The sequence below is a fragment of the Elgaria multicarinata genome, chromosome 2, assembly GCF_023053635.1.
Source record: "Elgaria multicarinata webbii isolate HBS135686 ecotype San Diego chromosome 2, rElgMul1.1.pri, whole genome shotgun sequence".
NCBI lineage: Eukaryota > Metazoa > Chordata > Lepidosauria > Squamata > Anguidae > Elgaria > Elgaria multicarinata.
Window position 1 is genome coordinate 87,494,426 of NC_086172.1, and position 12,076 is coordinate 87,506,501.

Genomic DNA, 12,076 nt, shown 5'->3' on the forward strand with positions numbered 1-12,076 from the left:
CTGAGATGCCAGCCTGGGCTACAGCAATCGCCTACAGAGACGTTCAGCAAGAGCGGCCAAACACACTGCCAGCAGCTCTGCTCGTCTGGAGCAATCTCTGTTCCTGAGATCTGCCTAGCAACAGAGTGTGCCTGCTGTCGGCACTCCAACCCCTTCGCCACCTGACTCCTCGCTCCCCCACCACCACCTTTGGTGCTGCACTCTGCAAAGCTGGTTCCACTTGCATGTGTGTCTAATTGGCAGAGTGACCTTGAGCAACTTGTTCTCCTGCCACATTCAGCTCTGTCTCCAACTCCAACTCAGCTCCCCTCCTGCGCGGTTCCCAAACACTTTCACATGTGGATAAATTTTCATTTTTCCATGAAAATGGAAAGTCGCACAGTTATCCAGTAGGGCATGTGGAGGCTACCCATAATGGGAATCTATATTATTAAATGTTGTCCTATTCCGGCAAACTTTCAAGAAGTTGGACCCCCCCCTTTTTTTTCTTTGGTGCAATGCCCAGTATTAAAAAAGCCAAATTAGCCCCTTTGTGCAGCAATAAAAAAAATATTTTTATTCTGTGTTGTTAGTTTGTTGCTGGTGAGTGGGGAGCCAGCAAAGGTTTGGAATTCAGGGTGAAAGGTAAGGAATAGGGACTAGAGAGGAGGGGGGAGCGGAAAGGGGAGCACACAGTTTGTTTCACGGTTGGATAAATCCTCACTTTTCAGGAAAGCAAAGTCATACCCAGCAGTGCTTATGATGTCTCCCTATAAGGGGAACCTGTACATTAAATTTTGCCCCATTTCTGAAAACTTTCAAGGGATTAGAGCACAAACACACGCAATCCCCCTTTTGTTATACGCAGGCGGAGAAAGGAGACCTAGCAACGGCTTGGGAATTGGGGCAGTGGGTAGGAAGGAGAGGGTAGGAGCAGGAAAGAAGATCTTGAAAACCGGATATGGATACAGAGCAGCAGGTAAGGATCGACACCGGATTGAGAATGGGGGGAAGCCAGCAAAGGTAGAAGAAGCACAAAGTGGACCACTTGGAGACAGGCTTCTGATGTAGTGGCGATGCGAGGGACAGTGGGACATGGGTTTCCACAGCAAAGGAAGCTGGGATACATGCCTGGCCGAGCGGGAGGAGGGGCGAGCGAAATAAACTACACTGTGTAGCTTGTTTCTCAGATTTTCCGTTGGGAGCACAGTAGGTTGTTTGGCATAGCTTGCCATCTACCATGGGTTATTGAAATGTGTGAAGAGGCCTACAGTGAGCCTTGTGCACTCCTCATATCTCGTCCCTTCTCCTCTTTTTCATAGTCATGAAAAGAAGATTCTGCTTTTAAGCAAATCAGTTTCCCATTCCATCCAAATTTAGGGAACTGTGCTTCCTTTAAACCATGGATTGGGAAACATCAGCCTGTCCCATCCCCCCCCCCGCCCCGGGGGGGGGGAGGAGTTCATCCCACCCACAAGCTTCTTTGGTTGTTTGGCGATAAAGGTTATTTAAGGCAATTACCATTTAAATGCCCTCAGAAGAATCAAGTTGCTACATAGAACCGAGGTATGCGTCTGGCAGGCAGGAGACCTGCTTGCTTGTGAGTATGCAGAGGCTTGGTATTTGGGATGCCATTTGAAACTGCTGCTGAGTGATTTGGTCATTTTTAGTTCTGAGTAGACATGCAGAAGCCTTATCCTGCTGACTTCTGAGCAGGCTGTAAATGGTAATAACCATACTTAGCCCTGTTCACTCTACATCTGGCCCCACCCACAGATGGAGTGCGGCCCCCAAGACCTTTCCCGTGTTTCTATTTGGCCCATGGGCTGAAGAAGTTTCTCCACACCCCGGTTTAAACAATAGGTAGTGAAAGCAAGCCAAGGTGTTTACACTATGTCCTAATCGGATCATACTGCCACTGAATCAGTGGTTGCTAGAGAGAATCTCACTTAACAGCAGTATTCAGTTGATGCATGTGCTTTATTGCATAAGACAGAAAGAAAAGAATCAATGTAAAGATGGGAGAATAACTGCCAATATACTGCAGCACCTTTGAGACACATTGTGTATCCCTGTCCAGGTTGCATCTTGGTCATGTGCTATTATCGTCTCACAGTTAAGTCTTGCCTGACTTTTATGAAGCTACATCCCTCAATCCTTCAAAACACGTTTCCAAGATCATGCAGCTGCTCCTTTAATGTGCTTCATTGTCAAATTTTTAGGGAAGTTCTCACCTCTAGCTGTTCTAAGTATAACTTTTTATTACCCACTATTTACAGTGTGGCAGGCAGCCAATAAAGCTCTCAGTGGAATTCTACATCCTTACACAGTTTACAAGGAATTCTCTTTTGTCTTTGAATAGGGCACAATTCAATGTCAAATTTATCAACTGGCAATTTATTATAACAAACGGTCAGTGCATAAACTGACATAAAAAGACCCGCTAAAGATTTGTTTAAAACACACAGCCTGAATCTTGAGGATATTTCAAATCAACCCAAAAGCAACTAGATATTTACTGTTGTACTCAAGTTAATCTACAAAATGTTTGGAGTGTTTCCCTCTTAGCTACATTTACACGTTCATAGAATCATAGAATAGCAGAGTTGGAAGGGGCCTACAAGACCATTGAGTCCAACCCTCTGCTCAATGCAGGAATCCACCCTAAAGTTGTTCTACTGTACTGCATGACTTCAGTCAAACCTGCAAAACTCTACTTTCAAATTATGGAATTAGGGGGAAAGTGTAATGAACTGAAGCAGGAAGGCAGAAGGAGTTGTTTGTGGTGGCAGCGGTTTGCAGAGTGGTCCATGCTCACACACACACCAGTGGCATGCAGCTGTGCCTCACACTCCCTCACCCCCAGCATTCCTGCACGGCAGCTCACAGTTCCCTACCCCTGGCAGCAGTGGAGGCTGCATGTCCTCCTGCCTTAGGCAGTACGTCCTGCGCTAGCCCAACCTGGCTCGCTTCAGGCAGGGGGAGAAGTGGTTGGAGCAACTAACTGCAGGAAGGGGAGGTACAAGAGGGTAAGATTTAGTGCTCTTATTTTAGATGTGAACTGAAGTCCCTGTCATGCACAGCTTAGCCCAAATCTCTAATAATTTATAGCAACATGTAACCTCAAGACAGTAAAAAACAGCGCTTTCCAAAAACTAACTCTCTAGAAACCTTGCCTGTTACCAAATATTGGTTCCCCCGAAGCACTCAGTGCTGAGTAGTCCATGCCATAAAAATTCAGCCCCAGAAGAATTTTACTTCTCCATTTGGATTCTGGATCCAGCATCTGAACACAAGCTCGCATCCAAGGTAGAGGGGAATTAGGTCCAGGCCTGTAGAAACAGCAAAGAAATAAAAGATAACGTGAAATGATAAGATTTCCAAAAGAAGCAGAAGCAAACATTTTTCTTAGGAAATCAATACCTTCCAAACTATTTGCTAGCAGAAAGATGTGGAAACTTCTGACATGTGACACAATGTGTGGGATCATGGAGACACAACACGTGGGAAATAAAGCTGCAGGAGAGTTCCTTGAGCCCTCATCCTCGTTCTCCACCACTTTGGGAAGAACAGGAAGGTTCAAGCATCTCGACAGCAGCAGGAGAAACCCTGCACCCCACCCTCCCCATTCTTGGTGCCCCACTCATGGACAAGATGTACATGTTCCTGGGAGCAACTGGAGCACCATCAATTGCGACACCCCACCCAAGGATGGCACGTGCACATCCTGGGAAACACGTGGGTAGGCACCAATCACAGCTCCCCACCCAGAGCGGCTCCCTACATGCTCCCTGGGACGGCTGACTCATGCCTATAGAGCCCAGCTGGACAAGAGTGGCAGAGGTTTCTGCTGCTCTTGCCTCGTGACTCTGTACACATGTGAAATAGTCAACAGAGCCCGTCACACAACACAATAATCAATAGTTGTGCACACAGTTAACTCTGCACACGTTTGATTATTTGCATTGGTTATTTCGTGGAAATAACCAACAGTGGTGTGGAAAAGGTTCACCAGACGACACAATAGTAGACTGTTAAAGCAGTGCTTGACTATTTAATCAACCGTTGACTATTGTGTTGTCTGAACCCAAAGTGTGTGTGTGTTTTAAAAAAAGGCTTTTGCTGAATCCTTGACAGTTTGCTTGTGTTCTCACATTTTTCTGTCTCTTTTCAATTTGCCCATTTGTGGCTGGAGACATCTGAAATTTCAAAAAACCCAAAGAAAAAGGAGTAGATTCTACATAATATGGAATTCTGCCTGTATTTTTCCTAGGACAAAAAACTAAATGATTTCTCTTATCTTGTGTGCATGCTTCAAGCTGACAGATGAGATAACAAGATACAAATATTTAAGACACTGTTCGCTAAAGCAGGAAGAAAATATTATTTTGCGTATCTCAAGTAACTGTCAGAATTACTTCAAAACAAAGAGGGAGAAAAACAGGGTGAGTCGGACACCTTCATACACTGTATTGGAAAGGATTTTAGAGACCTGCCTACCAATGTGAAAACAAGACTCTAAAGTTAATTATATGCCAGCCAATAGGATTTAGCAACTAATATGTTTACTAAGCATTCGCAAATGAGAGCTTTCATTACTTCAACGTACAGTAGCTCAGTTCTCTCTCTCTAATTTCCTTAGAAATAACTGCTGATTATTTACTATTCATTGACAATATTTATATCCTTGCCTTTCCACCACCCAATATTCAAGACAGCTCACATTTCTTAGAAAATAAAATCCCATTATAATTTAAACCCGGTTAACATTCTAAAATGTAAAACTAAGCAATTAATGAAAATTTAGCAGCATATAGAAAGTAAACATTGAATTGTTAACCCTATTAAAGATTGCAGCCGTAGTATTAGCCCAATATTTATACTACATAGTGGTAAAAAATGTCCATTCAGGACTGATGAGAAAATGCATTGGCAGGCTAAACAGATATGGCTGCAATCCTAAGCACACGTACACGTATTTAGGATTGCATGTACTATGGAGTAGGCCACATTGAGCTTGATGGGATTTACCTCTGAGTAAACATGTTTAGAATTAGCCTGTATATCACTATTAAAAACCCACCAAGGACTGCATCGAACTGTCCTAAAGAAAGTCAACTTTTTAGCAGAATGCCCTCATGTTTTCAGCCTGCAATCTACCATCATTCTATAAATGCTAAAGGATATTTATTTATTTACAATATTTATTTACTTACAATATTTATATACCGCTCCCCGTTCAGAATTTCAGAGTGGTGGACAAAACAGAATAGAATGACAAATTAAATGTACATTTTTAAAAGAAACAAAGTGCAAAATAAACCACGGCTTGTCATTAAGGGAAGGTGTTAATGGTGGATTGATGTGAGCGCTGGTATCTTTGTTAATATCAGAATTATACAGCGGTACCCAGTTCAGTGTGCTATTGTTTTCTGCTCTTATTGCCTTACCGTTGCGGCGTTGAATAATCATACGTCATGAGACTGAAGCTGTCCACTACCGGGGCTAGCTGATCGAATTCTTTCTTTGTAAATACACCCAATTGGTTGGATCTTTAAAAAAAGAAAAGAAAAAGATATATATATTCATTTATATAGCAACATAGATAGATAGGTGTGTGTGTGTGTGAGAGAGAGAGAGAGAGAGAGTGTGCATAAAGTATTATAAAACAGGTCCCTACCTTGAGATTATAATCAAACTTTTGACACAAGGCAAAACAGAGGAAGATGAAGGAAGTTTAGTTCAGTAAGACTTGCTCCCGAATAACTTTGCAGTCTTTGGATCAAACTAGATGTGATGCCATTCTTTCAATTAGCAATAGCGTGAATGGTGGGATTTTTGTGGGGAGCTTAAATAGCAGGCAGGGGAGCCAACCTGGATTGGGGCGGAGGGACGTAAATGCTATTTGCATTGTGAAGAAAATTTCCATTGGCACAAATAGGAGCTTTCCTTCTACTGTGAATTGTAGGAATGGGGGCCCTGATCTGAATTCCAACCACACGATGGGCAAAAGGGTTAAAGTCCCTGACCCACCACCAAAGCCATCATCTGCAACTCAACACACACACACACACACACACACACACAGTTTACAAAATCCATTCAGTCAATTGCAAATTAACCAAAAACGGTGTCACATCTAATTTTGCCCTTAGGATACAATCTTCAATGACACAGACAGACAGACACAGTACATAGGAAGCCGCCTTATACTCAGTCAGACCATTGGTCCATCAAGCCTAGTACTGCTGACACTGACTGGCAGCAGCTCCTCAAGGTTTCAGGTAGGAGTTTTTCCGGCCGTTCCTTAAAATGCCAGGGATCGAACCTGGGACCTTCTGAATGCAAAGTAGATGCTCTACCACTGAGCAGCAGCCCAACATGCCCTGCAGGAGTCAGTACAGCCTTACCCTTGGCCTCAAGTTTGCTGCTGCCAGGGATGAACGAGAATTTTATTTGAGCTGGTGAAATAGTCAAACAATCCTGTCTCCAACCTCGAATGCAGATATAAGTGGTTTTAATTTTTGTGAACCGCCCAGAGAGCTTCAGCTATTGGGCGATATAAAAATGTAATAAATAAATAAATAAATAAGCAATAAAATGTGTTCTCCAAAAACGTTTGCAAATTCTCAGTCATGCAGTCGTATTTGAAAAATGTGCAATTTTTTAATCAAATAAACTGATCACAATTGTGTAGTTTTGAAACTGTGTGATTTCACGCTTTGTCTATGGGGAGTTGCGCAACTTCGGAAACGTTGGAAGTTGCACAACTTTTGGGCCCAGTTTTCTATTTGACCGTGTTCGATTTGTGCAGGTTTCCCACTCGGCCAGTTGAATAGATATTGCAAATGACTGCAGTAAACGAGATAAGGATGTTTAGCTGAAGTTCAGAGAATCCGAGAGAACACGAACATTACCCAACCATAGCTGCTCCATTGCCAAGTGTGACGTCTGACTGGGCTGTTAGTTCCAAGCCAGGCCCTTCTACATCTTCACTACAAGCATCCATAAACTAATCCCCTCATGCCTCAATGTATGGCTATGCCGGGGAAGCAGTCTGCACGCTGATGACTACACGGTCGGGGAGCTAAATTCGCTTGTACATGCTTATAGGAGAAGCACTGAAGAATCTGCTTTGGATAAGTGGACTGGGCCCTTGGAAGAATAAATACTCTTATGGGTCACATCTATATAGGTCCTTAAACCCATTGACTTCTATAGGAGTAAGGCTGGAACCTAAACACCAGGAAACATAAGTTACCGAAATGAACATGAGTCACCATGACATGTACAAGTTTAGGATGAGAATACCAAACAGTTTAAATCTCTAAGCGCTCTCATCGAATGCGATTGTAAACTGTACTTATATGGCAAGTAACCACAAAAAAGATCTGTCTATTGTAATAAAAACCACCAAGACTCCCACTGCATCTGAAAACCAAGCACATTTACTGTGGAATAAGCTTTTGCAGACTAGAGTCCACTTTGATGGCACATGATGTTTTCCCCAAGAGACTGTTACGAAAAGGAGCCCAGTCAGAAACATGTTAGGCAAGAAGCAGGCACATATGGAGGAAAGTTATAGTATTACCTATCCTAAGGACCTATCCTATGCAAAGACCTAGAGCACAAGAGAAAAGGGGATACCCCATTTACAGGCTGCATACCTATATTAACATGCTCCAGAGGGGTAGACTTATGTTGTTGTTTATTATTTATTTATTGCACTTATATACCGCCCCCATAGCCAGGGCTCTCTGGGCGGTTTACAGAAATTCTAAAATTGAGATAAAAACAAGTATACAAAATTTAAAAATCTAAAACACAGAACATACACACATAAAGCATTAAAAGCCGTTAAAAAACTAAACATGTGGGTGGATTAAGATGTGCCGTTATATGCCTGGGCAAAGAGGAAAGTCTTAACCTGGCGCCGGAAAGATAGCAGCGTTGGCGCTAGGCGAGCCTCGTCAGGCAGATTGTTCCATAGTCTGGGGGCCACCACCGAAAAGGCCCTGTCCCTCGTTGCCACACTCCGAGCCACTCTTGGAGTAGGCACCCGGAGGAGGACCTTAGACGTTGAATGTAGTGACCGGGTATATTCACGTCAGAAGAGGATTCCGTCAGGTATTGTGGTCCCAAGCCATGTAAGGCTTTATAGGTCAAAACCAGCACCTTGAATTGGGCTCGGAAACATACAGGCAGCCAGTGCAAGTGGACCAGAGCAGGTGTTATATGGTCGAACCTTCTGGTTCCCGAAATCAATCTGGCCGCTGCATTTTGCACGAGCTGCAGCTTCCGAACCGTCTTCAAAGGCAGCCCTACGTAGAGTGCATTGCAGTAATCTAACTTGGAGGTTACCAGAGCATGGACAACTGAAGCCAGGTTATCCCTGTCCAGATAGGGGCGTAGCTGGGCCACCAACCGGAGTTTGTAAAAGGCACTCCGTGCCACTGAGGTCACCTGAGGCTCAAGTGACAATGATGGATCTAAAACAACCCCCAAGCTACGAACTTGTTGTTGTTGTTGCAACAACAGACTAACACAACCACAAAGAGTCTTGTGGCATCTTAAAGAATGAGAAATTTATTTATTCTGTCATAATTTTATTTATTCTGTTCACATCTGAAGTTGCATGCAGTGTCAATCTCAAATGGGCCAATTCAATCCCCTCTGACAATGCTGTTTACATCCCCCCACAACCAACCAACCCCCCTGCAATCCTCCCATGTGTATATAGTTTGGCCCATTTGGGAGTGACACTTTATACATCTGACACAGTGGACAGTGCTCTCAAAAGCTTATGCAAGAATAAATAAATTTGGTTGTCTCTAAGGTGCCACAAGACTCGTCATTGTTTATGTTTGCATACGTTACTTTGTCTTTTTCACCACATTGCCACTAAAAGCCTAAAATTCACAACCATTCACAAAGCACAGGAAAGGTTCCAGAGTTTACAAAGGTTTTAGAATAAAACATTTCTATATTTATTTATTTACTGCATTTATATCCCTCCTTTTTTCCTCCAAGAAACCCAAGGTAGCGTACATAATCCTCCTTCTCTCCATTTTTATCCTCACAACAAAAACCCTGTGAGGTAGATTGGGCTGAGAGTCTATAACAGGCCCAAAGTCACCCAATGAGCCTAAATGACCAAGAGGGGACTAGAACCCGGATCTCCTGACTCCCAGTCCAACACCTTAGCCACTACACCACACTGACTCTTCCTACAGAAGAGCCCAAAAACATTTTTTAAAAAGTCTCAAAACATGCATTAATTCAATAAGTATTACAAAAATCTGAATGTTCATTTAGCAGAGGCTGTGCACGTTATCCTATAAGCTAAAACCCCTCCCCTACATAATGGGTTACTCAAATGCAATTTTGCCCTGACATCTTGTTGTGCTGTAACAGTATGCGCAATGAAGCTGAACCATAAATATGCCCGAATGACATTCTTCAGTCAGGTCAGCAAGTGCTATACATAAAGAACACAATAGCAACAAAGGCAATTTACCTCTGACAGAGTTTAACATTCAAGTGACTACTTTATTTTGATGTATGCTCTAGCTACCTCATGTTCTGAGAACCAATAATTTAGTTGTCATGTTAAGGAGCGGCCCTTTCCCAACAGAAGTTCAAACACAAATTAAAAGCAATCATCCCTTCTGGGACTCACTTGCACCCATCAGTCTTCACAGTAGTTTATCTGGCATTTGTTGCACATTTAAATTGCAAACACTATATGAATGTACAAAATGAAGGGCATCTGTTATGTTACAGTAACCTAAATGCCTAGAAGCAAAACAATTTCTTTCCCCAAAACTTAGCACTATGCATTTGCTATAAATATATTGTCATTATTTTGGGGGCAGGAATGGGGAAATGAATTTATGCTGCATTTTATTAGTATATAAAGCCTTTTATTGTGCATTATATTACCTCAGATAGATTAAAAGAGCATGGTATTCTAATGAAGCTGCAATGCAACTCTTTTTACCCAAGCAAAATATTTTAATACGCATCTTATAACCTAAGTAACTCTTCCCCACATACAGTATTATTAATTATGCTAATTACTTGGAATGTGAGCAGAATTATTCAAGTTTCTTTCCCCACCCCCCACCCCAAGGCGGAGAAGACAAACCATTTTCAATAAAGTTCATTGGATGGATCACATGAATAAGGAAACTTTAGTACTGTTTGGATTAATCCTGCCTCCAGGTGAACATCTGCAAACTACATGGAATGTTCTCCCTCTCTCTCAACTTGAATGGCTAGCATTCCTAGTCATCAAGAGGGAATAGTCACCCCAGTGTACTCAAGAAGGACCCGATGTTGCCCGTTATTTATTTAAGAAATTTCTTACCCGCTTTTCCTGATAAAATAATCCCAATGCAGGGTATAAACAAAAACATAGTAAAATAAGGCAGCATGGACAACACACACACACACACAAGCAAACAGGAGAGAACAGAAACAGGTAAATAACTATTTAGACAATGCAGCAAAATCAAAGAAATAAAAACTCAATCAAAACAAAAAGAAATAAGTCTTTAGCGGGTATTGAAAGCTTGTAAGACTTGATGCTGCCCCTATATTTTCTATCAATATATTTATTTTATTGTATTCGAACCCTGCCTTTCTATCAAAATATAATTAATAAGCATAACTAAAATTGATTAAAACAATAAAATACAATAAAGTACAATAAAAATAGTCAACTCAGACTATATAAAGAATTACATTTCTCCAGCTCCTCCCACTCTCACACAGCTAATTCAAGCACTCCCCCCTCCACCATCCAATCAGCACTCAGGCATTCAACCCCCCCTTACATACCAAAACTGTGACTATAAATTATAGGTACATTGAGTTACTTCCTGGAACTTTATGCCTAATATAACCAATAACGTGACAAATATTTACATTTAATGCATAATAGGCAGCTGAACATCACAGCGTGCGTAAACACACATGAAGGCCAAGTAAATCCCTTGCTAAATCAATACCTGCCATAACACATAGAATGAAAAACTGAGCCAATGGGAGGGGTGTGTCAAGGACTGTAACATATAGTTTTGCAATTCAAGGTATCATTTCATCCTATTCTATTTGTCACAATTTACCCTTTCATCAAAATGTATGTTTTTTAAATTTTTTTGTGGTTTTAAATTTTGTATATCTGTTTTTAATGTTCATTGTTGTTAACTTTTGTAAACCACCCAGAGAGCTTTGGATATGGGGTGGTATATAAACGTAATAAATAAATAAATGTATAATGAGGTCAATGAGTAATGCCGAAAAAGAAAGAAAAGGGGATCTCTGGTTAACAGGAGGGCAGAATGTGCATTTGGGAGGCAAATCACATGTGTATTATCACTCATGACATTCTCAGAACCACCATTGTACAACGGGATAGTTACCTATGTACATTTCATTGATTTCATTTCTTTTACTACATTTCTACACCACCCAATAGCCAAAGTTCACTGGGTGGTTTACAAACATTACAAAACACTAATAGTCATTGCTGAGCCTCTCCTCCACACATTTTTCTATCCCTCTTTTAAAACTCTGCCAACGAGGGGGCCACTCCACATCTTGTGTGAATGAGTTCCACGCAACAAGCATGGACTGCAAGAAGTAGTGCTTTCTTTTGTATGCCCTGAATCAACTGTCAATCAATTTCATTGGATAGCCCTAATTATGAGAAAGGACAAAAAAAAAAGGGCTCTCTCTATCCATTTTTTCCATGCCATGAATAATTTCAGAAACTGATGCCACATCACCATTAGTTGCCATTTATCACCTTCCACTTATAACCATCCCGTTTCCCGCCATTGTTCCTTCTGCCTTTTTTCTTACCGCAGAAAACCCATTAAGGAGGGAATAGCTGCACAATGCCTTTTAATTGGTAGCACTAGGAACACTCTGTCTGGAAGCAGCCCAGGTATCCTGCTGCCCCACTACTGTACCTTCCCCGTTTCTGACATAATTATTGAAAATAATATTGGGCTTAATATTTTTAGCAATATGCTCCTCAATACATATATTTATTTTTGCTTGCCTTACTGTTAACTTACTTTTGTTTTCC

At 41.7% G+C, this 12,076-nt stretch overlaps 1 protein-coding gene across 2 annotated transcripts in view; it reads right to left on the reverse strand.

The window, feature by feature from the left end:
• The window catches only part of CHID1 (chitinase domain containing 1), a 99,763-nt gene that overhangs the window by 42,440 nt on the left and 45,247 nt on the right, over positions 1-12,076 (reverse strand). The window contains exons 9-10 of one of the 2 annotated variants that reach the window (XM_063118748.1): positions 5,430-5,531; positions 3,156-3,311 (exon numbers count right to left, since the gene is read on the reverse strand). In XM_063118748.1, the coding sequence (XP_062974818.1) occupies positions 3,156-3,311; positions 5,430-5,531 (258 nt within the window). The remainder of the gene's footprint in view (positions 1-3,155; positions 3,312-5,429; positions 5,532-12,076) is intronic. The other variant, XM_063118749.1, reaches the window with a different exon arrangement.